Source organism: Protopterus annectens, chromosome 1.part2 (assembly GCF_019279795.1).
Source record: "Protopterus annectens isolate FY-2018-M chromosome 1.part2, PAN1.0, whole genome shotgun sequence".
NCBI lineage: Eukaryota > Metazoa > Chordata > Ceratodontiformes > Protopteridae > Protopterus > Protopterus annectens.
Window position 1 is genome coordinate 1,066,689,656 of NC_056727.1, and position 26,296 is coordinate 1,066,715,951.

At 43.5% G+C, this 26,296-nt stretch overlaps 1 protein-coding gene across 2 annotated transcripts in view; it reads right to left on the reverse strand.

Annotated features, from left to right (window-relative positions):
• LOC122792230 (arf-GAP with SH3 domain, ANK repeat and PH domain-containing protein 3-like) overlaps positions 1 to 26,296 on the reverse strand; it is a 1,314,966-nt gene that overhangs the window by 214,227 nt on the left and 1,074,443 nt on the right. For both annotated transcript variants that reach the window (XM_044059977.1, XM_044059976.1), the window contains exon 16: positions 3,016 to 3,110. In XM_044059977.1, the coding sequence (XP_043915912.1) occupies positions 3,016 to 3,110 (95 nt within the window). The remainder of the gene's footprint in view (positions 1 to 3,015; positions 3,111 to 26,296) is intronic.

A 26,296-nucleotide genomic window follows, 5' to 3' on the forward strand; every position in this document is an offset into this window, starting at 1 on the left:
TCCTCCTCTGCCTCTGAAGGAGGAGTCACCCTGTGCATCCTGGAGAAACCTCTGGGACTTCCTGAACCACATTTTACCACCTTCTCTGACCTTTGGGGTATGGTCTAGAGGGAACAGTAAAATGTACTCCCACTGCAGAGAGTGTTTTCCCTTCTTGCTGCCACTGGGTGAGTGTGTCCTTTACCTTCGGTCCAAACAATGAAGAACTGTCAAAGGGGGCATTGGTAAAAGTAGACTTGAACGGCTCTGCAAAATTACACAAGTGCATCCAGGAGTGCCTCCTTAAGGAAACTCCTGAACCCGCTGCCCTGCTCGCTCCATCGCCTGCATAAGAGATCAGCCTCCTGGACGAGTTAACAATGGAATTCAAGGTGGACAACTAAGCAGACACCTTATCAGGCACTCCCACAGAGGATGTACCTTGCAGAGTCTATCCTAACTCCTTAAGGAGATATCTCTGAAGCCTTGTAAAGTGTGTAAGGTAGTTCAGCGATCTGAGAGTGAATGCCGCTGATGAAAAGATACGCTACCCATATCTGTTCATCATTCGAGACTCCTTATTTGGCAGACGGACAGAAGAAGTCTTCGCTAGCTCCTTCTTAGTGGCCGCCACCACCATGGCATCTACGGGAACATCCTTTGACAAAAATTCCTACTCCTTGGGGGATGACAGAAATTTATTAGGTCTCCTGGGGACTGGCTCCATGGCATCAGGAGTCTCCCACACCTTCCGACTAACAAGCTCTAACAGTTCATCAAAGGGTGGAGACACCCAAGAGGCTGAAGGCTGAGACCCGAAAGCCTTCGGGTACACCGACTCCTCATCAGAAGGGTTAACAGTGGGCCAGCTGCACCTCTGCTTAAGGATCGCTAAGATGTCAACGAAAGAGACATCATCAGAGGACGACTTGGGGGACCCTTCTGACTCTTCAAGGTCAGTGTTGGAGGTAAAAGACTCATCCTGGGAGTCTACATGCTTCCTCTTGCATGTCCTCTTCTGTGGGGGCTCCTCGGATGGGTATTCCCAGGAGGTCTCGGAAGAGTGGGGGCCACCAGCCAGAGGCTCCTGAGGCTGCGGGTCTCTGCTGTCCAGAGAGGGAGTAGGTGCTGAGACGGAAGTAGGTGCCCGAGGGGGAAGAATGTCGGTACCGCTGGGTGGAGCTGATGATCGCAACAGCACACTCCTCATCATCTCGAAGGCCAACCTCTCCAGCTCCGAAGACCTCCTGGCTCCAAGGAGACAGAGGACGCCATCGGCTCTGAGATAGATGTAGGGTCCGGGCTCACCCTAGCCAACACACCGAGAAGAAGGCTCAGAACCAAAGAGGTCCTGTTCCAAGCGTCCTTGTCGGGGCCGGCTGGGGAGCTTTGGCTCCTAGACACCACGGACGGCACCGAAGGTGTCAGAGTGGAACTCAGCTCCAAGACAACCTCATGGGGAGCTGGAACTGAGGGTTCCATCAGTGGTACCAAGCACTCCAGCTCCAAAAGCGCAGCACGGCTCGGAGGAGGAATCACAGAAGGGATAATGGACTCGAGTGGCTCCGGAAACGACTGGATTGGAGCCAACAGCATTTTTGGTAAGGCAGATGACTTCAGGAGTCTTAGCACTACTCTCTCCACATCTTCTTCCGATAAGCTCCTGGAAGATCTGGAAGGCATTGTGGGAGATCTAGACCTCTGTAGTATAGGGGACCTCAGTGTAAAGGAAACTGGCAAAGGATCTGTAGACCGGCTCCAATGCCTGCTATCAGTGGTCGGCTTCGAACAGCGTGGTGCAACACTGTATCCATAGTAATAGTATCCTCGATCGATTCCGAACTCAGTGGAGCTGAGAAGGAAGAGGACTTGTCAGTTTTGGAAATTTTGGGAGGTGGTTTCAATGCACCAGCCGGCACCGGGGAATGCCTCTTAGAAGGTTTTGACTTGTCTTTCTTAGAACCATGCGATTTGGAAGAGGAGGAAGAGCTGGCCAGGTCCTCCTCAAAAGAGGGCTTAAGGAGACCTTTTAGTATCAGTTTATTCTTTCTCTCCTGCAATACCCTGGCGCTAAATGAGTGACAAAATAGACATGTTTCCTGTAAATGGATGGCCCCGAGACAGTACACACAGTTACTGTGGCCATCCGTAATGGACATCTTCTGCGAGCATTTCACACACTTTTTAAACCCAGAGGGTTTATGATCCTTAACCTCCTTAGACACCTCGCTGAAGATGAAGCCAAAGAGACACAATCAAACACAGAGAGAGAGAGAGATAGAGGACTAGGTCCTCTAACTTAAACGGGCATTGCCCTTAAACACCAACAGTTACACAACCACTAGGACTAGGTCCTCTAACTCAAACGGGCCTAGCGCGCACACACACACACACACACACACACACACACACACACACACACACACACACACACACACACACACACACACACACATCAGAAAGAGTCTCTATATAATAACTAAACCTTACAACAGATAAGGGTAGAAAGGTCAAAAACCCTGTTCAGGTAAGGCAAAAACTGCACAAACTACGGGGTTTTTGACCTTTCTACCCTTATCTGTAAGGGCCAAGAAGAAGCACATCCAAACTCGTTGACGCGGCAAACGAGATCCGGGGATTGTACTGGTGCATCATGGAATACCTACCTAGCTACAAGCCAACTAGAAGACTTTGAGCTTGCAAAAAGGCTGAGTGGGAGCCGAGAATCATCTCCGAACCCATTTGTCAGAATGAAGGTGAGATAGGACTACAGAACATACGTTTAGGAGGAATGAGGTTTAAGGGAAGGAAGGAATTCAAAGAGCTTTGTAGTGTTTGACTGACAATGACTGGACAAATTATAAGTGATGTGCAATGTTTGCAACTGAAAATATGTCAATATGGTTTGTTTTCATTTATATACATTTATGATCAATTATGTCAAATTAATAAAGACGTTTCTTATTTAAATAAGACAAGCAGTGAGTTCTGCATTTTCACTATTGTGTCACACTTTTTTTTTCCTACCATACTCACATGTCATTTGCAGGAATTGGCTTACAGCTGTTCTGTGCAGGAAGAGCAGCTTCCATTACTTCATTGAACCTTGCATTACCCACGCTGATGGCAAGCTGTAAATTGAAACAAGCCATTGTCAGTGGACAAAATTAGCCATATACCACCTACCAGCAAGAAATGACATATTCCAACATTCTTCTCTTCTTCAACAAATTCTCAACTTACAACACCATATTTTTAACTACTTCCCCCTTCTTATCCATCATCTTGAAAGGCATAGAATTTTTAAAGCAATAGATATTTTGTCAGAAAGATAACATTCTCATCCAGTTATTTAAAATGATGGAAACAAAATCTCAAGGCTAAACTAAAAAGGCCATATTTTTTAGGTCACAGCAGAACAGCAGTCGATACTCTCCCACTAGCTCTGTTTACCAGTCCCCAATGTCAGACATTCTACCCATCCTAAGATTTACTTTTCTTAGTTAAAACATTAAAAAAACTGTACCAGAAAATAACTTCTTTCTCTACAGTCATCAATACTTTCCTCAACAAGAAACACCTGTACTAGTTTTCTGCATTCAGAGCAGATAATACCACTGTCCGTTATTTTCTACTGCATACACACACACACACATACAGTGGATATAAAAAGTGTACGCACCCTTGTTAAAATGCCAGGTTTTTGTGATATAAAAAGATGAGACCACAATAAATCATTTCAAAAATTTTCCCACCGTTAATGTGACCTATAACCTGTACAATTCAATTGAAAAACAAATCTGTTAGGGGGGAAAATAAATAAATAAATGCACAATAAGCTGGTTGCATAAGTGTGCTCACCCTTAAACTAATACTTTGTTGAAACACCTTTTGAATTAATTACAACATTCAGTCTTCTTGGGTAGGAATTTCTCAGCATGGCACATCTTGACTTGGCAATATTTGCCCACCCTTCCTTACAAAGCCACTCCAAATCTGTCAGATTGTGAGGGCATCTCTTGTGCACAGCCCTCTTCAGGTCATCCCACACATTTTCTATTGGATTTAGGTCTGGGCTCCAGTTGAGCCATTCCAAAACTTTAATTTTCTTCTGGTGAAGCCATTCTTCTGTTGATTTGGATGTATGCTTGGGGTCAATGTCATGTTGAAAGGTGAAATTCCTCTTCATCTTCAGCTTTCTAGCAGACACCTGAAGATTTTGGGCCAAAAATGACTGGTATTTGGAACTGTTCATAATTCCCTCCACCTAGACTACAGCCCCAGTTCCAGCTGAAGAAAAGTAACCCCAAAGCATGATACTGCCACCACCATGCTTAACTGTGGGGATGGTGTACTTTTGGTGATGCGAAGTGTTTTTTGCGCCAAACGTACCTTTTGGAATTGTGGCAAAAAAGTTCAGCTTTGGTCTCTTCAAACCATAACACATTTTCCCACATGCTTTTGGGAGACTTGATGTATTGTTCTGCAAATTTTAGCCAGGCCTGGAAGTTTTTCTGTGTAAGAAAAGGCTTCCGTCTTGCAACTCTACCCCACAGCCCAGTCATATGGAGAATACAGAAGATTGTTGTCACATGTAGTACACACCAAGTACTTGCCAGAAATTCCTGCAGCTCCTTCTGTGTTGCTGTAGGTCTCTTGGGAGCCTCCCTGACCAGTTTTTGTCTTGTTCTTTTCATATTTGGAGGGATGTCCAGTTCTTTGCAACGTCACTGTTGTCCCATATTTTCTCCACTTTTTGATGACCGTCTTCAATGTGTTCCATGGTATATCCAATGCTGTGGAAATTTTTTTGTACCCTTCTCCTGACTGATACCTTTCAACAATGACGAGATCTCTTTGATGCTTTGTAACTTCTTTGCGAACCATGGCTTTTGCTGTAGCAGGCAATGGAGTAAATGTCAGGAAATCCTACTAGGACAGCTGTTCTTTATTTGGGGTTACTCAGAGTTCTCTTTAATTGATGGCAGTTGTGCACCCAAGAAGACTGAATGCTGTAATTAAATCAAAAGGTGCTTCAACAAAGTATTAGTTTAAGGGTGTGCACACTTATGCAACCAGCTTATTGTAAGGTTTTTTAGTTTTTAGATTTTTTTCCCATAACAGATTTGTTTTTCAATTGAATTGTACAGGTCACACTAAAGTTGGTAAATTTTTGAAATTATTTACTGTGGTCTCATTTTTTTATATCACAAAAACCTGGCATTTTAACAGGGGTGTGTACACTTTTTATATTCACTGTACATACCACACACACACACACACACACACACACACACACACACACACACACACACTCTTTGGCTTGGTCATGCATATGTATGCATGCAGGCAAGATGGTGGCAATGTTGTCTACCTGCCTGGTTTGTCTTTTATTTATGTTTGTTTATTTCCTTGCTACTCTTTTTGCCCTGCTTACAGTGTTTGAGTAGTCTGAGTTTGGTAGGGCTGTGGTGCTGGAGTGTGGTTAGGACTTTGATAAGTCTGCATCACTCTTCTTTTACTGCTTGTCCACATACCACCCCACCTCACACATTCTTTACACACACATTTATGCACACAGGATGAGTTCCAAGTTAAGAGCTACTGGCAGCTTGCTTGACATTGGTGGGCTTTTTCTCTAGTACTCCCAGGTTGGGAGGTCAGCTAAATGGAAAGATGAATGATTCTGGTTAAGCACCTGACAGTACTGTTGGAACATTTTACCAGGGAGCAGAAAACAACTGAGCTGGAATAAAGTGAACTCTCAACAGGAAGAGAAGACGGCATTTCCTGTTGCATTGATTCTCATCTACCTCCTCACTGCGAAACATCTTTGTATCTACCGTTGTCAGTCGGCTGTTGTCACTGTGTGCCCAGTTATATTTGGAACTATCAATTTGTACTTTGAAGAAAGCAGCTGACTTGAACTGGACAGGTGTTGTATTTGGTAATTTTGGCAGAATTGTGGCATCTTTTTTTTAACTGGACTGCTACCTCAAGTGAGGAAAGTACAGTTTTGTACCTACCATAAATGTAGATGTCCGATAGATATGCAACTGCAGTCCTTACATATGGGTTGTCCTGCCTCAGGTCAGCCGGATTCCAAAGTCTGGGTCCGACGTCGGCTGATGTCACCTCCTCCCCAACGTCAGAGCGGCTGGGGTACAAAAGCATCAGCCGACGCCATCTTCCTCAGTGTTTCTTGCCCCAGATGCCAGGTGCACTCCAAGGAAGGCTAAAATTAGAACTGGATAAAAAAATTCCAGACATAAACAATAGCAATAAACAGATACACCATAAAAGATAACCCCAGCTAAGTATAAAAGGAAGGAAGTGGACCCAATACACAGAGGGGTAGAAGGGAGGGAAAACCTGACTGCAGTTGCATATCTATCGGACATCTACATTTATGGTAGGTACAAAACTGTACTATGTCCTTCAAAAATGCAACTGTAGTCCTTACATATGGGTTGAATACCATAGCCAAGCTGGGGGTGGTAGGCTCTAAGATAAGGATGGTGTAGCTAAAATGCCCTGCAGGACTGCCGAAGCAAAGCCTGCTCGGGATCTGGAATATAAAGGAAGGTTGTAGTGCTTGGAAAATGTATGCACGGAGCTCCATGTAGCAGCTTCTAGAATGTCCTTTGTAGCCACCCCTCTTAGGAAGGCTGTAGAGGTGGCTGTTGCTCTGGTGGAGTGTGGCCTGATATTGGCTGGCACACCCTTTCCATGGAAAGAATAACAGAATCTGATGCAATGTCCAATCCATTTTGAAATTGTTTGTTTGGAAATTGCTTTTCCTTGCACTCCAGGAGCGTAAGCTACAAATAGTTGGTCAGACTTTCTGTTGGCCTTTGTTCTGTCCAAGTAGTAGCGTAGTTGTCTGTGAATGTCCAAAGTGTGTAGCAGCTTTTCCCCTTTATTTTGAGGATTGGGGAAGAAAGTAGGCAGGTGAATTGCTTGATTTAGAGACACCCTGGATATCACTTTTGGCATAAAAGAAGGATTGGTTCTTAAAGAAACCCTGTCCTGATGAAAAATGAGGAATGGAGGTACTGCCATGAGGGCCTGTATCTCCGAAACTCTTCTTGCTGAGGTAATTGCCAACAGGAAAACTGTTTTCCAGGAAAGAAATTGCAATTCTGAAGATGCTGCTGGTTCAAAGGGAGGAAGAGTTAATTTTTCCAACACGAAATTGAGGTCCCATGCAGGCACTGGTGGTTTTCTGGGAGGTTCGATATTCTTTATCCCTCTTAGAAATTGTCTTAGCAAAGGATGCGAAAACACAGGTGGATCAGTGTTGTATCTTGCTGAAATTGCTGAAGCGTGTATTTTTATGGAAGAATAGGAAAGTCCATTATGCAGCATGTCTGCCAAGTATTCCAATATCTGTGGGATGCTCATTATTGATGCATCCTGTCCCTTGTTGGTATTCCAGATGTTGAATCTCTTCCATTTGGCTGAATAAGTTTTTCTGGTGGAAGGTCTGCGCGCTTCCAATAATATCTGTTGAACTTCCTTGGAGAGAGAGATATGGGGAGAAATCATGGGACCCTCCAAGCGGTCAGCTGCAGAGTTTGCAGGTTGGGATGAACCGTCCTGTAATTGTGCTGAGTCAAAAGTGGAGACCATTGAGGCAGGGGCCACGGTTTGGTGCAAGTTATGCTCCTTAGTAATGGATACCAGTGCTGTCTTGGCCAATCTGGAGCTATTAATATGCCTTTCGGTTGCTCTACTTTGATCTTCAGTAACACCTTGGTCATCAATGGTAGAGGTGGGAATGCACAGATTGTTAGAGAGTTCCAGCTGAATGAGAGAGCATCTATTCTCCAGGCTTGTGGATGGTGTGACCTCGAGCAGAACTTTTTCAGATGATGATTGAGGTGGGAGGCAAAGAGATCTATGTCCGGCCTCCCCCATGCAGAAGTTATTTGTGCAAAAATGTCTGGATGCAACATCCATTCGTGTGGATCCAGGATGTTTCTGCTTAGACTGTCCGCCAGAACATTGTCCCTGCCTGGAACAAACTGGGATTGTAGCTGTATGTTCAGTTTCAGGGATTTTTCCCAAAGAGTCATTGTTAGTCTGCAAAGGGGGTAAGAATGACTACCTCCCTGCTTGTTTATGTACCACATAACAGTGGTGTTGTCTGTCTTTATTAGTAGATGACCTTGTTGAAGATATTTTCCGAAGGCCTCGATTGCATGCATTACTGCTAACATCTCTTTTTGATTGATGTGCAGATGTACTTCCTGGGGAGTCCATTGCCCTTGAATACATCTGCCCTCCATGTGCGTCCCCCATCCATGGTCTGAGGCATCTGTTGTAATGGTTTGGCTTGTTTGAGGCTTGTTGAAAGGCATACCTTTGTTTAACTGGCTTGCTTGGGCCCACCACAAAAATTCCCTTTGTAGACATGGGATGAGTGGGATAATTGCTTCTAAGTTGTGGCTGTGTTGAGACTATTAACTTTTTAGGTACCATTGTAATTTTCTCATGTGTAGTCTTGCCAGTGGAATCAGTAGAATGCAAGATGCCATGAAACCCAGGGCCTGCAGGAATTTCCTTGCAGTCATCTGGGTGAGCTTTGCTAGGCTTTTGAAGTAATGTGGTAATTGTTCTTGCTTCTCTTCTGTGAGGTAAGCCATTTGTGATTCTGTGTCTAGTTTGGCTCCTAGAAAAACTATTTGTTGGGATGGCAGTAGTCTTGATTTTTGTAAGTTGACTGTGTATCCCCAAAGCCTGTAGTAAGTGAATGACATAATTCAAGTTTTTTGTCAAGGCTTGCTTGCTGTCCGCTTGTATAAGGCAGTCGTCCAGGTAAGGGTATATTTGTATCCCCTGGAGTCTGCAGTGTGCAATTACTGATGCCAGGCATTTCGTGAATACTCTGGGTGCAGTAGATAAGCCAAAAGGCAATGCTGAGAATTGATAATGCTCTGACCCTGCAAGAAATCTGAGGCATCTTCTGCAACTGTGTCTGATTGGGACATGCAGGTATGCTTCCTTGAGGTCCAGAGTAACCAGCCAAGACCCCTTGCCCAGCATGGGATGGAGTTGCTGTAGCGTCAGCATTTTGAATTTTGGTACAGTGAGAAAAGTGTTTAGAGCGGACAAGTCCAGTATAGGTCTCCATTGCTTTTCTTTTCTTGGAACAAGGAACAGTCTTGAGTAAAATCCCTGGCCTTGTTCCTAAGGAGGAACCTTTTCTATTGCTTTGATTTGTCTCAGCTTTGAAACTTGTTCGAATGCCTCTGCCCTTTGATTTTGTGGCAGGTTTGGCATGCCTTGTCTTGTTGGTAAAGTATGGAAGTGGAACCTGTAGCCTTGGTCTATTATGTCCAGAATCCATTTGTCCTTTGTTAAAATGTGCCAATTTTTTGAAAATAAGGCTAATATTCTGCCTAAAGGTGCTTCTCTTTGAACCTTGGTCGGCGGTGTCAAAGGCAAGTCATTGTGATTGTCCCTGTGGAGCAGGGGAAGTTCCTGCGCCACCTCTCTGATTAGTCGGTTGCCATTGGCGTCCCCTGTAGGAGCCTCTGTATTGCCCTCTTCCTCGGGCACGCCTGTTTTTTCCCCTTTGAAACTTGTCAGTGTCCGGAAAAGACCAGTTCTTAGAAGGCCAATTCCTGCTGAACCTAGGTGGCTGAACCTGGAGGAAATCCTTGACTGTTTGCACTGATTTAGCCTTTTCCTCAATTGATTTCAACACATCCTGAGCATTAGCACCAAATAGCTTGTGTTTTTCCAGAGGTGCATCTAGAAGCTTTGCTTTAACATGATCTGGTAATGGCTGTTCTTTTAACCATGCATGTCTACGTATGACGGCCCCTGTCATAGCTGCCCTACATGAAGCTTCCAATGCATCATATCCACACTGAAGAAAATGATTGCTAACCTGCTGTGTGTTGTGAACCAAATCCTGCAAGGCCTTTCTATCTAAAGGCTCAGGAGAGGCTAACTTTTTCTGTAAATCATCCATCAAGAAATCCTGATACTGAAACATATGAAAAAGGCAATTGAGGGCTCTCATGGCAAGAGTGGTTGAGGTATAAACTTTTTTGCCCCACCTCTCCAGGGACCTAGCTTCCCTGTCTGAGGGCAAAGGATTTTTGGCCGTGGATGTGGCCACCCCTTTGGGCCCCTGGGAAATTGTTTCTAGATCAACAGCATGGGCCTTAAAGAAATGTTTGTGAGTTTCAGGAACCCTGTAGTATCTATCCGGCTTGACAGGAGCAGGGGGGAGAGAATCAGGAGAAGCACTCGAATCTGAGTACACATCATCCAGTACATCTAACACTGGAGGGATAGCTAAAGGCCTGTGTTGGGGAAGCTTAAGGAAGGTACGAAGCCGTTTCCTGGAATCGGAGAATTCCTGGCCTTGCCACTGAAAATGCTCTCTCATGGAGTGGAGAATTTCCCCAAAAGAAATATCCTCTGGAGGAGAGGCTGAGGGGATAGAATCCTCCGCATCTGAATCCTCGTAGGCCTGGAAGGACTCTTCCTGGGTATCTGAGTGATCAGAGTCACCAGAGGCTTCATCTGAAGAAAGGGTGTCTGTATGCTCAACCCTGGGCCTTTTGTCAGAAGGTGGCTGAGATCCTCTGTCAGGATGGGGCTGGGAGCCACTGATTAAAGAAATTAAATCTGCAGCTAAAGACATGATTTGTTTATCAGTAGTGGGCTGAGGCAAAGCTTTAGGAGGGTGAGACTTAGCCTGGCTAGCAGCCTTAGCACATATGTAGGCCTCGATAGACATAGGGGGGGCTTAGCTGCCCCACGTGCTGGAGTAACCTTGTCCACCGGTATGGTCTCAGGCAAATCTTGGGCTTCAGGTTATGAAGGAAAATCAACCACCGGCACCGGCGCAGGCTCCAGGGCCAGAGTGATCGGTAAAGCGGTGTCGTCGGTCCGGAGCAGTGGAACAACCGCCTCAGAAGAGACCGATGCACTCGCGGTAATTTTTGGCGTGGTGTCGGTGGAAGTCGCGGGCCGAGGATGTCGGTCCCGGTCCTTCCGTTTTTTGGAAATATGAAGTGTCGGTTGTTCCGACGGCATGGTATAAGAGAATTTATCGCCAAAGAAGTCTTCAGCAAACTCTGCCCGGCGCTGAGGGTGCGCTTATTGAAGCAAGCACAGGCAGCACAGGCCGAGACGTCGTGGTCTGGGCCAAGGCAGGGGAGGCAGTAAGAATGGAAGTCCTTATGAGGTTTTTGTTTACCACAAGACAAACAGTTATTAACTTTTTCAGTTTTTTCTGACATCGGCTGAGGCAAGAAAAAGATCCCCAATGGGGTACTTAGCTTTTTGATGACTTCGGATACGTAAAACACAGGAGCTGACCGACCGGCACTTGCGAACTGCTTCTGCTTCGCTAGCGGCAAGAAAGACTGAGGAAGATGGCGTCGGCTGATGCTTTTGTACCCCAGCCGCTCTGACGTCGGGGAGGAGGCGACATCAGCTGACGTCGGACCCAGACTTTGGAATCCGGCCGACCGAGGGCTGCCTGAGGCAGGACAACCCATATCTAAGGACTGCAGTTGCATTCTTGAAGGACATCAATGCCCTTGCGGAGATGTCTTCAGCAGTGAAACAGAAATGAAGAGAACGGAAAGTGTATATTCAAGGCTATTCTGCACTATGCTGAGGCCTAGCTAACGCTCAGGCTCGTTAAGGTATTTTCTCCATTCCTGCCTTTAAGTCTCAGACTTTTTTTTTTTTAATTTGCTACGGCTTATATCTCTACGACTTTACTATTTCTGTGATTTGCAGTGACCTTTAATTAGGTTTGTTAAAAGGGACTGCTTTCATTTGGTCTTTTCTGATTCAGTTGTACTTATAATTTACTTATTTTACTTTATGTATTTTGTTTATTTTCACAGCTGTACTTGGCTTGTGTTCTGCACAGTGCCAGTGTACAATCTGGCACTTCTTAACTATTAGTTGAGGAGTAGAAAAAATATTCTTTCCCTGATCTGGTACTCCCTACCTCTCTCTCCTAAGAGTGACAGGTCCTCTATGCCCCACTCAACTCTACTGAGGAGAGAGAGAAAAAAAGTCTTATATACTTAAAAACTGTCGCAACTGACTTGCTACAAACTATTCCACACATGAAGCGCTGCAGTAAATGCTTCTGTCTTGATAGTAAAAGCTGTATTTGACTTCTGTAATGGCATTCAGAAATGAATGCCTGTACTGCACTTCCCACTGATAGGCACCTGCAGATCATGCCCCCTAATACCTTGCACACAGGGCATTTGCCCCTTCATCTCAACACAGATACACTTCCGTTTATTTTAATATAGTGAGTATTTTTTTAATTTTATGGGAGACTGTTAGTATAAAAAAACCCCAGAAGTACAGAAAATAAAGTTAAGTGAACCGTTGATTAGAATGGCCTTACACTGAGTTAAAGACTGTTCATTTTATCTCATATGCTATATTGCTCTTATCATATCTCATATGTTATATTGCTCTTCTGATTGCCACCATTGAGTCTCTTTCTGAATAAGCTACGTTTAAATTTTGTTTAGTTTACTTCTGATGCGTACTCATGTTTATTCCAATATAGATGAATTATCTTTTACTGAATTTCACCAGAGACTGTTATCTGTAAACTTTTAACTGTATTGTATTATTTGGTTTTAGAAACTACATACTAATTCTAATTTCAACAAAATTATCTGCCTTTTTGAACATGGACCCACAATACTCCAGATCTTTGTTGTTGGCCTTGCACTCTTATTTTAACTAGATTAAACACAGCTATATACATATATATATATATATATATATATATATATATATATATATATATATATATGTATATATATATATATATATATATATATATATATATATATATATCAGCTTTGCAGATGTGTTCACCTAGTATGTAGGCATGGGGTAGTCACCATAACCATTCAGCAAGGAACATGCCTGGACACTTACAATTGCTACAGTAGATGATTTGATGTAATTTCCCTGTGGGAAACAGTTCTTCGCTTATTACAGTGTCAATGGCCCCTACAAACTGCTCTTTTGGGCTGTGGAGAAATATGCAGCCCTGCCTGTCTGTCCATCAGAAGAGCCTTATACAGCTCTGAATGTGAATTTGTTGCTAGATTTTTCACAGACAGTTTCCTACTTCAGACCTGCTCTTCCTGCAGCAGACCCAAATGGAGGTGCAGTATGTTCATCAATTCCCCCTATTGTCCTGGTTGGTCTTGAGTATTCCAGATTTTGATGAGTTCATGACTGCTGTCTCCAGACTGAAATCAAATACTGGAGCCATGTCCTTCTAGGCTGGTACTGGCCAGCTTTGACAGTCAGTCTAGTAATTTTTCAGATCTTGGCTGCTTCATTGAGGGAAGTGATTTTTCATCTAGCCTTCAGAGAAGTAGTGGTTATATCAAGCCTCAAGAAATCATCTTTAGCGCCAAATGACTTGAGTAATTGCCATCTGACCTCTAATCTTCCATTTCACAGTAATGTTATTGAGAAAGTTAATTAAAGACTTATCTAAAAGTTGGTGATCACACTGACCTATTCCAGTCAGGTTTCCGGACTTGCCACAGCATTGAAACTACTCTCTCCATCATCATAATCTTCTTCTTTCGGCTGTTCCCGTTAGGGGTCGCCACAGCAGATCATCTGTTTCAATTCCTTCCTGTCCTCTGCATCTTGCTCTGTCACACCAACCACCTGCATGTCCTCTCTCACCACATCCATAAACCTTATCTTTGGCCTTCCTCTTTTCCTGTTACCTGGTAGCTTCATCCTTAGCATCTTTTTCCCAATATACTCAGTATCCCACCACAGCACATGTCCAAACCAACGTAATCTTGCCTCTCTGGCTTTGTCTCCAAACCTTCCAACCTGGGCTGAACCTCTAATATACGTATTCCTAATCCTGTCCACCCTCGTCACACCCAGTGCAAATATTAGCATCTTTAACTCTGCCACATCAAGCTCAAACGCCTGCCTTTTTGTCAATGCTACTGTCTCCAACCCATATAACATAGCTGGTCTCACTACCCTCTTGTAGACCTTCCCTTTCACTCTTACTGGTACTCGTCTGTTACAAATCACTCCTGACACTCTTCTCCACCCACTCCATCCTGCCTGTACTCTTCTTCACCTCTCTTCCACACTCACCGTTACTCTGAACTACTGATCCCAAGTATTTAAACTCATCCACCTTTGCCAACTCTACTCCCTGCATCCTCACCATTCCTCTATTCTCCCTGTCATTCACACACATATATTCTGTCTTAGTCCTGCTGACCTTCATTCCTCTTCTCTCTAGAACATATCTCCACCTCCCCAGGGTCTCCTCCACCTGCTCCCTACTCTCACTACAGATCACAATGTCATCTGCAAACATCATAGTCCACGGGGACTCCTGTCTGATCTCGTCTGTCAACCTGTCCATCACCACTGCAAATAAAAAAGGGCTCAGAGCTGATCCTTGATGTAACCCCACCTCCACCTTAAATGCATCCGGCACTCTCACCGCAGACCTCACCGCTGTCACACTACCCTCGTACATATCCTGAAACTACTCTCTTATGAGTAGCAAATGATCTCTTGATGGCTAAAGACCTTCATAGATCTCTCAGCAACATCTGACAAAGTGGACCATGGCATCTGGACAGAATGTCTAAAGTTTAACGTGGAGTATTTCTGGAATGGTTCTTTACTGGTTTATTTCATACCTGTCTTAACCATACTTATAAGGTCTGTTCAGGACTCACCGTATTACCTTCATACCTTCCTGAATGTGTAATACTACAGGGTTCTATTTTGGGCCACTTACAGTTCTCTTTGCATATGCCTCCTTAGGAAATCTCCTGTAGGAAAGGGGCTTAGTATCCCGCAGTATACATTTGGAGGAGATGGTGACTATTCTCAGGCTGAAGATCAGGAAGCCATACATAACTGGCTAATAGAAAATCATCTTAAATTGAACACCAAAAAGACAGTGACCTAGGTGGTTCATGCAACCCTGACATCTTCCTCTACTCTACTGTTAATGACATCTCATTGTTGGGATAAGCTCAGACTTGTTAACAAGGAGAGGAATCCTAGTAGTGTCTTTATATTTAGAGAGTAAATGTCAGCTTGTCTTCATCTGAGGAAAATTACAAGGATAAAGCACCTTATACTTCAAGCTGACCTTTCGGTTGTTGTGCATGCCTTGGTCTCCTTCTGACTGGACTACTACAATCCCCTTTACCTGTGACTAGCACTGAAATGGATTGAGTACAGATGGTACAGAACACTGGAACAAGGCTACTTACCAGTACATCATTGTCACCAACATATTATGTCAGTTCTGCGCAGCCTTTTCTGGCACCCCATTCACTGTAGCGTTACTTTATCTGTCCACTCACGACCTGATGGAGCTTATCATTCCCTACTGCCCAGTAGTAGACCACCATGCTGAGTAAAACGATAGCAGTTTATTAAATAACAATGGCAAGCGCTTTCACAGTACTTTACTTGAATTGATCCTGGCAAATAATGTTCTTATATCTGAAAGTGAGTTTTATTTACAGCAGACTGGTATCATTGGGAGAGTCTGAATGAATAGCTACGCAAATATGATTTTAGCACATTGGGAATTGGAGCAAGTACTGAATTAACTCGCACGTTGAGTGTATTAGTTATTATAGACATTTTGTGGATGAAATCTTCCTGATTTGCAAGGGGTCATCATAAAGACTGCATAATTTTATTGAATTATTACACACTACCACCTTTCTTACATTTAGTTGCAAATGGTCAGTCTTCTCTTGACTTTCTAGACATAATAATGAAGAGAGATGTGTTTGGCACACTAGGGCCAACAATGTATAAGAAATCCTGTAAGAAGAATAACATAATACATAAATCAAGAATGCACCCTAGGCATGTCTGTAGGAATGTATTGAAGGGTCAGTTTTTAAGAGCGATGAGGGTACATAATAATGAGGAGTTATCTGATGGAATTTTTGACATGGTGTGAGACTGAAAGCACTTAACAGAAGTACAACTCTTAAGGGAGACATCTAGTAGACCCTGTTTTTCTGAGGATATGTATGATCATTCACAGATGGATCTAGCCAGACAAGGTAAAGATCCCAGGAAAGTGTTAATGTATTCAAGTGATATAGGTTTAGTCTGTGACATTATTAAAATAACTGGTTAGTTTTGACTACAGATGACGACCTCAGGAAGGTTCTAGGTACGATACCCAGATTTTCCTATAAATATAATAAATACTTAAAGTGCCTTTTATGTTACGGACAGCAGACTATTGACAACTTCAGAGGTTTTGATCGTATAGGTACCTTTCCATGCCGCTCATGTAGTGCATGTAAATTTATTGGGGCCACTCTATATATTAGACATTCGGACTGTGGTCATAATATACAGTTTGATTTTTATGCAGACTGCAAAAGTAGCAATTTAACTTTGCGCAGTGCTCAGCAGTGCGTTATATGTAGGAAAAATTAATCGAACTTTGAAACAGAGAGCATTAGAACATAATCATGACATCAGAAAATTAAACTTAAGTAATGCATTAGGGAAGCATGTTAGTGTTTCTGGTGCTGATCATTGTTTTAAATTTACTGTTTTAGAGCAGATGAATGCAAATTTCAGGGGGAAGGGACTTAAGGAATAGGACGGAATACAGTGAAAAGGTGGATTTTAGACTTGCAAGCAGATAAAAGCCCTGGTTTAAATGTGTGTGTGTGTGTGTGTGTGTGTGTGTGTGTGTGTGTGTGTGTGTGTGTGTGTGTGTCTTTAAAACCAGTGCTTTAGTCACAATGTTTGTTTCATTGACTTGACTGGTCTGCTTTTTGCATTATGAATGAAACAATAAAATGCGAGTTCATAGGTTCATAGGTTCATAGGTTCATACTAGGCTATCTGCCCGAGGGCATTTACAAGCCTAGCCCATAGTTTTTTAGTATGGGGAACTATACCCATTATTTTGCTGTGCCTCTGTCGAGCAGTGACACTGAGGTAATCCCTGGGGTATATCTGCGATCTCCCATCCATTGGTCAAGATTTCTCTTGAACAAGGCCAGTGCTCTGCCTCACATATACCGGGATTTTGTTCCACAGCATAGGAGTCTTTGGGTGATGAATCTATCCCTCCATTTAATAGCCGTGTCAAGGTTTAAGTCTCCTGTGGCTCTGATGGATCTAGATTTTTTGAGGTGAAGCATATTCATCAAATCTGGGTTTGACATGGCCTTGTATGCTAGGCAAAGGTCACCTCTGAGCAAGCGGTAAGCGACTGAATAGAGCTGGAGTTCTTTCAGTCGGGCAGCATAGGACAGATGTTTGAGACCCTTTATCCTTTTGGTGAGGAACTTTGTGGCCTCTCAAGCTGCTGCAAGTGTCGGGTCAGATACATTCGAATGGGGCATTGTACTCAATCAATGGTCTGATGAGTGATGAGTACAGGGAGACTATGACCTCCCTTGATCTAGATGAGAATCCCTTCATGATAAGGTGGGCTGTAGAAGGTCTTCCTAACTACTTTGGCTACATGGGTGTCGAATGACAGACTACTATCAACCTGAGTCCCTAGGTCCCTGATAACTTCTTCTGTGCTCAGTGAATTGCCACCTATTTGGTAGCTAGTAACCTTGTTTTTATGACTATGCATTTTTGGCATTTAACTTTAGGCCATGGCTCTGGCACCAGTTATCCGCTTCTGTGAGACCCTTCTGAAGGATATCTGTGTCAGATGTGTTTTCTACTATGGCCCAGTTTGCAGTCATCTGCAAACTTTGTCATAACCCTCCTGTGTTTGCTTGTACTGAAAAGTAGATGCCAAACAAGAGTGGGCCCAGGACTGAGCCCTGTGGTACACCACTTGTGACAGGCTTTGAGTCTGACATGGCGCCAGCAACTCTGACCCTGTGGGTTCAGCCAGTTTGCAACCCATCTTGTGATGTATGGGTCAACATTTAAGCTGATGAGTTTTTCAATGATACCAGATCTAGGTAGGCTGTGTGGACTGCCTTTCCTCATCAATGGCTTTGGTGACTGTTTCGAAAAAGTCAACCAAGTTTAGAAGGCATGATCTGCCTTTGACAAAGCCAAACTGGGATGGATCCAAAGTCTGCAAATTCCCTATGTCTTTATTTATGAGGTCCATTATGATCCTGGAGGCACCGCCTTTGTGAAGTGGGACCACAGTTGCAGTATCCAGAGGTAAGACTATGATTAAACAGCTGTCCTAGCTGTGGGTTTAATTCATCGTGAGTTCGTGGAGCACACAGCCGGGGACACCATCAGGTCCCATGGATGCTGTGTTTTTGCTTCAGTTTTCACTTGGGCGTTGGAGATGTTTGGGGACGGTATAGATATCTCTCCTTTGGGGAGGGGAGAAGTTTGCACTGAACCTGTCAGCCAGTATGTTGGCAATGTCTGTAGGATCAGTAATCTTCACAACATTTTGAACTAGTTCTGAACATATCTGTGAGTTTCCTCCCAGGTTTCTAACATAGCTAAAGAAGGCCTTATGATTGTCTTTTGAGTCTTTAGCTATTTTTCTCTCAAAATTTGCTTTGGATGATTTTATGAGAGCTCTTAGTTTTTTACTTATAGTGATCAAGGGTGTCTTACCTTTTAAGGATTTTGCTCTATCTTGTAGTAGCTTCCTCCTTTTGTTGTAGAGTTTGTTTATGGCTGGGGTCCACCAGACTGGCTTGCCTTTGGTACAAAGAGTCTTTGTTTTGCTTGGGACTTACCTTATCCATGCAGTCCTGCAGGTGCTGGTAGAAGGCATTTGTAAGTGATTCAAAGGAGACCACACCTGTCTTTAGAAAGTGTGAAGTGGCTCGAGAAGTTCTTTACTGTGGTCTTTTTATTTCAGGTGGGGTGGGATGAGGACCTCCAGCAAGAGATCTGATCTCACCAGTGAGAACATTGTGATGTTCGTGATGATGAGATCAAGTATGTTTTCTCCTCTTGTGGGGATGGTGACTAGTTGTTCCATGGCATTTGAGTTTATGAATTCCAGGAACTTTTGGGCTAGGGTGTTTGGGCTTGAGTAGTGTACCCAGTCTATATTAGAATTGAAGTCACCTAGTATGATGGTGTTTGGTGATACATTTATCCCCTCTAGTGTTTTCAGGAAGGCCATGTGAGGTTCCTGAGTTTGTGAGGGTGGCCTGTAACATGCTACAATTTGCAGAGCAGTCTTGCCTATGGTTAATTGCACCTGGATGGTCTCACCAGTCTTGAGGTGTGGGTGTCCTTGATGAATATGGATACCCTCCTTTCTTGGTATTGTCCAGATTTTGGGGCCGGGCATGATATGAGGTATAACCTGATAGTGCTGGGGTGCTCTCAGGAGCCTTGAACCAGGTTTCTGTCACAGCACAGACATCGATGTTCTCCATACTGAGAAGGGCCTGCATTTTGAGATTAAGACTTCTGGCATTGAGCAGCATTACCCTTAGTTTTTTTTTTTTTGTGTTCTAGGGTGGTAGGTTTAGAATTTGAGCCTTGCCTAAAAAGGCACTATGGGGTGGCAAGAGCCTTCGCCAATATCCGAATCCCAGGGGTGACAGGTGCAAGCCTTTAAGCCTGCGAAGCAGCATGGCTTGTCCAGCATGTCATCCCAGGCAGACAGACATTGGATCCCCTTTGAATGACACCAGATTTTAAGCCAATTGTTAAAGCTGATCATCTTATCTCTGTATTGTGGCATCATTCTTGGTGAAGGTAGGATACTGCTCAAGGTCAGGGTCATACCTGCCTGGGCTACATAATCAGAGAGCTCTTTAATGTCTTTTTCATGTAGTCCGGGAGGTACCGCCTCAGGTCGCTTACACCAGCGTGGACAATGACTGAGTCGATTTGTACCTGCTGTTGAGAGACCTGAGTGCTGCTTGTGGGCGGATTCTATGCTAGCCCGACAGGCAGCTTACTGTGACCTTCTCCTTACTCAGTCTGGTGAGCGGGACGTCAGTGTGTCTGACTATGGAGTCACCAATGACTAGTGTGTCTGGCATTGTGTTTGGCCTTAAGGGCTGTGACTGTTTGACACTCTGACTGTGAGGTCTATGTGTTTCAGGTGTTGTGTTCTGAGGTGGTGGTTGTTTGGGTGTCTCCTTTGGTGGCCTCTGCTGTTTTGGTAGATTTTTGATCAGAGCCTCTTTGTGTGTTTATGTGTATGATTTGAGGTTGTGATGGTACTATGTGAAACTGGGTCTATAGTGTGTGTGGTAACCTTTTCCTCCTGACTGGTCTTGCCAGTCCTATGTTGAGAGAGCTCAGCCTCCAGTTTGGCCGTATAGTTGCATCTCTCGCATGTATTTGTGTTTTGTGGGAGGAGGAGAGGGTTGTCTGTGTACATGAGGCAATTGTAACATTGCCTCAATATTCCCAGGTTCACCAGCTGAGTAGGAGAGGACACTAGCAACTGATCCCTCGACATGCTAGAAGGACTAGACAAAAAAAAAAATATATTAAATTAAATATACCAACTCCGAGTATATGACTTAAAGCAGCTGTGTACTTTAGGATTGGTGCCTAAGTCATGGGACTCTTCTCGTTGCTCTAACTGGTTCTGTTGTTTGTTTTTAATGAATGAGATTGTTAAAGGGGTGTACATGGCCTGAAGAAGTGGCACTGCCGTGAAAGCACTTACTTTGTTATTTAATAAACTGCTATTGTTTTACTCAGCCGTGGTGGTCTACTGTTCCCATTTTTATTCATTGATTTTGTGCATTTCTATGACCTTTGCTCACTGGTATTAATTTTTTGGGTCTATATTATATTAGTGAACGCCTGAAATTGCAAATGCTATATAATCGACCCAAACACTACGAAAATGCAAAATGTCGAACACATGGATCGGCGATTTTTTTTTCCTAGGGAAAAAAATCGCTGATCTATTAAAAAAAAAAAATAAACACAAAATAAAGTGGGAGGCTTTGTCCTCCACACCCCCAGATGTGGGGAGGGCTGTGCCCCCACACACCCCCCTACTTAAATATACCAACTCCGAGATTGCACCACAGTGGAAGAAATGGCAAAGTCCTGAAAATGGCCCAGAGATTTCTTTCCCTAGGAAAAAATAATCGCTGTTCCGTGCTTTCGGCATTTTTACCATTTCGCATAAACACGTTCGACGAAACAGCATTCGCAACTTTAAGCGTTCGCTTAAATAACAGGAACCCGATTTTTTTTTTGTTTTGTAAGTCTTACTTTAAACCTCCAAGGAGCTGCTAGTGATTCTTTGGGTAAGTTTTGGAACTTCTGGCTTTTGTACTTTTTATCATCAATCTCCACATCTTTGACATTTGCTACCTTGCTGGTAGCAGGCGTTTCCTACATTGGTCGGATTTGGGCAGGCTTTAAAAAATTATTTGATATGGCCTATAGCAGTGAGATTTGATGATATTTGTCTTATGTTATTCTTGTTCTAATTACTTATTAATTATATGTTTTACTTTTGATTTATTATTGTTATGGGGTTTGATTTAAAAAAATATATTTAAACTTGAACTTTCCTAACTACACATAAGGTGCAAAAGGCAGCATCCTTGCCTTTGGAGCTGAAGGTTATGGGTTCTATTCCCACACCAGGTAAACTGATTGCTGACACTGCAGTGCAGCATTGGAGATGAGGGGGTGCTGCACTCCTGAGTGTACCATCCTTCAAATGAGAAGTTAAACTGAGGCCCCATCTGCTTGAGTTAGTGAAGGCTCAGTTGGATTCCACAGCACCTACTGAAAAGAGCATGGGAATTCCCTGTTGCCCTAGCCAAATTTCCCCAAGAAATATAAATACCACCTCGGGTCTCCATTGAAAAGAAGCTACTGGCCTATTGACACTAACCTGGATAAAAAACGACAAATAAAATAAAACATAAAAAGTTTGCAGCACAGAAGGGAAGACGTTTTTGCTTTCAGCTTTAGTTTCATAAGAGAAGTTTATTTCATTTATTTATTGATCGATTGACTGATTGACTATTTATTGTTCTTTCAAAGTTTACTTTATTAATGTATGATTTAATTACAATTGATCAAGTTACTTACTAGGCTCTTGTTGCTACGTTAACAGTTAAAATAAGATGGCGTGCTTTACAGCCATTTAAACTGTTTAAGAACTTGGTCATTTTCTGTTTACTGATTTACAGATGCTTTAGTGTTGGGTTGACAGTTTATATCCTGGTCTTACTGAATAGTTGAATGTATAAGCAATATTGATTTGCAGGTTTTGAAATGCTTCTGATTTGCAATCACTGTACTCTTGGAAATATCAGACATATTACTAAAGCATCTATGCTTTTAGGTCTAGTAAGTGTTTAGCATACTCTTTCATGAAGTCATTGTTCTCTGTAGACTTTTTCTTTCTAATTAAATTTACTAAAAATCAATCTCATTCTACTACTTCACTTCAAAACTCTGGATGACAGAATTAGGTAAGAAAAAAGAAACCTATATTTTTGGGTGTTTCTGGTATAGTAATTCATTTACAGTGAACTATTTCCTTCTTAATAACCTGTCACTGTGACAACTGTTGGCATGTTATTAACTTATCACCTGACTGAAAATAGCTTAGCAGGGTACACCTACATGCATTTAAGTTAAAAACGTCATCCTAGCCAGGTGCTTGTGAAAACAATATATCTATACAAAGAAAATGAGAGCTCTAAGAGGGAGTATATCAGAAAGGAGCAGGACAGGTGGGGCGTGAAGAGTGGGAGAGAGGTGGGTGGTGCAATCACTCTGTAGGGTAGGGGGTTGGCTAACTATGGATTCTCTGGGGGTGGTAAAGGATGTGGGGTCTGAAGGAGAATGGGGGAAGTTTCACAACAGAATATGGGGGTATAAATCTAGAAGTGGACTGGCTAATAATAAAGAGAAAGGGAAGAGTTGGACTGGAGAGCAGGCAAATGGAGGCCAGTAGACAGGATTGAGTAGGGAAAGGTCAAGGGGGAGAAAGACCACGGGCAGATGTTGCCAGAGAAGTACAGACAAGTACTGTGGCATAGAGTAAGGAGAAATGAGAAAATGGAATATCAGCCAGGAAAAAGAAGACAAGGAGAAGAGAGTGAGTGTGGAAGGAAAGGTACAGAGAACACTGATAAGTAATGAAGAACAGAAAGTCAGAAGTAGCCATGAAGGAACCAACACAAGCAGGAAAGTATGACAGAAGATGGCGGGAAGGTAACCTCAGTCAGGTGGCAGACACGGGGGGTAAAAGGGACAGAAAAGTGTAAAGTTCTTTTAAAAAGACTGCAGAAGAGTTGGGAAATGGATTAAATAAATTTCAGGTAGTCAGGCAACTAGCACTCACAGTGAAGAGGGCTGTAGGTAGTGGAAATGGAGGGAGAAAGGTTGTATACAGAAGGGACAGAGGACAGGAAGTGAAAGCAGTGACAGTCACTGTGACAAACAGAAATGAGGGGTTTCTAACTGCAGATTTAATAATTAAAGGAATTAAGTCTTGGCAAAGCAGACATGAGACATCAGATTATAGTAAATACAGTTTTAGGGCTCACACTTAGGAAATCAGATGGCACAGTGGTGCAGCGATAACATTGTCACCTCACAGCAAGAGGTTCTCTGGTTTGATTCTTAGCTGTGCGGAGTCTGTATGCCCTCCCTGCATTTGTTCACTGGTGTGCATTAGGCTAATGGCCCTGGAGCCTATACAAGCCAAGCCCACAAAAGTGTCTGGCATCGTGCCGCCCAACATTAAGTCCCAGTGCCTCTATCAAGTAGAGCCACTGGAGTGATCCCTGGGGTGAACTTTCTATTTCCCATCCACTCATCAAGATTTCTCTTGAAGAGGTCCAGTGAGGTACACTGCTTGACATGTATAGGAAGTCTGTTCCAGAGCATGGGCAGTCCCTGGGTTATGAACCTGTCCCTCCAGCATGTTCTGTTGATTGTGGTAATGCGGTTGTGGTCTCTGGACTGTGTGGTGTGGAGGGATTGGAATTTCTTTAGATGTAGCATTTCTAACAGAGCCGGATCAGACATGGCTTCGTAAGTCAAGCAGAGTTCGCTTCTTAGTAGATGATATGAGACACAGAATAGCTGGAGATTTTTGAGTCTGTCATGTGTTTAATGCCAGGGATCCTCTTCATGACGTACTTTTGTGGCCTTTCCAGCTGTTGCATATGTCTAGTGAGGTACATGCCAAATGGGGCATTATACTCGATGATTGGCCTAATGAGGGAAGAGTAGAGAGAGATGATGACCTCTTTCTTCCTGGATGCAAAACCCTTGGTAATGAGATGTGCCACATAGAAGGGATTTCTGACCAGAGTGGCAATGTGGTGGTCAAAGAAGAGGTTGCTGTCAACCTGTGTCCCCAGATCTCTTATAACACCTTCAGTGTTCAGTGGGCTCCCATCGATGTGGTAATTAGTGGGAACTGCTTTTTTCCCCAAAGGGGATGATGACGCATTTTTTGGCATTAAGCTTAAGGTCATGGTTTCAACATCAGTCACTGGTTTCATTGAGGCCTTTCTGTAGGATGTCTACATCACTTGGGGAGTTAATAATGGCTCCCAGCTTGCAGAAGTCTGCAAATTTGGTCAGCCAGAATCTCTCTGTGTTGGCCTGGACTTCTGAGAAGTAGATGCCAAACAGGAGAGAACCCAGGACTGATCCCTGCGGGGCTCCACTCATGACTGGTTGGCAGTCTGACTTGAAGTCCACTAATTTCACACTGTGTTTTTCTGTGAGCCAATTTGCAACCCACTTAGTGATATAGGGGTTGATGCCTAGTTTGGTGAATTTATCAATAATTCCGGAGTGTGGAATGGTATCAAAAGCCTTGGCCAGATCGAGGTAAACTGTATGAACTTGCCTTGCCCTCATCCACAGCTCTGATGACTGACTCAAAGAAGTAAACCCGGTTGAGCAGGCATGATCTACCTTTCACAAAACCAAACTGCATGGGATCCAGAGTTTGGAGACTGCCTATATCCTTGTTAATTAGGTCCATGATGATGCGCTCAACAGCCTTACAGATCAGACTCACCAGGTCAATGGGGCGAGAATTCCCAGGATCTGTAGTCGCTCCCCCTATATGGACAGGGATGAATGTAGCAGTGTGCCATTCGGTAGGGACAAAGCCTGAGGTGAGGCTGTGACTGAACATGGCACACAGATGTGCCAGTTCACTTTGTAGTTCATGTAGAACACATCCAGGGACATTGCCGGGTCTCATGTAGAACACATCCAGGGATATTGTTGGGTCCCATGGAAGATGTATTCTTAGCCTTGGACAATGCAGCTTTAACCTGTGCTGCAGTAATGCTGGGTGCCTGGCATTCCTCCGGTATTGTGATTGGTCTTTTGGGGGAAAGAGGGGGGTAAAGTTGGCAACAAATCTGTCGGGCTCAGTATAGGAGATACCATTGTGCAGTAACTCAAGAGCAAACCCGGGTATAGCCATGGAAATTCTTGATATAACTACAGAAGGCTTTGTGGTTGTTTTTAGTGTCTGCTGTAATTTTGCCTTCATAGCTGGGTTTAGAGGTTTTGATGAAGGATCTCAACTTTTTGTTGAGGCTAATAAGGGAGTTTTTCCAGTCTTGGGGCATCACCTTTTTCTGCAACAGTTTCTTCCTTCTGTTGTACAGTTTATTAATGGAAGGGTACCACCAAAATGGCTTCCTTTTTTTTGGAGTAGAGTGTCTTGATTCTGTTGGGTATGGTTAGTTCTATGCATTTATGTACGTGTTCTTACAGTGCACTGGTGTATGATTCGGCAGTCATGCATCTATTTTCCATTGACATGGGTGCTGTGAAGTTAGACACCTCTGTTTTTAGGAGCCCAAAGTCAGTTTTGGAGAAGTTTTTCATGGTGGTAACCTTTGTGGGGGGTGTGGCTGAGATGTGGATTTCCATGGTGATTAGTTTGTAGTCGGATCTAACCAGGAAGGAATTGACTATTGTTGTAGAGCAACAGTTGCCCATGTTAGTAATAACCAGGTCAAGGATGTTGCTTCCTCTAGTGGGGGTAAGAATGAAGGGTCCAGGGCATGGGAACTGATGAATTCCAGGAAGCATTGGGCCAGTGTATTGGTGCACGAGTAGTTTTCCCAGTTGATGGAGGGGTAGTTGAAGTCAGCTAGTATGAGAGGGTTGGGTTGGACCCTAATAGTTTCCAAGGTGCTTAGGAATGTGGAGAGAGAGTCTTGGGACATGGTTGAGGACCTACAGCAGGCTACGACCTGAATCATTGTCCTACTCAATGTTAGTTGTACCTGAAGTATCTCAGATGCATTATGTTGGGCTACCAGTCTGGAGGTGTGCATATCCTTTATGAATATGG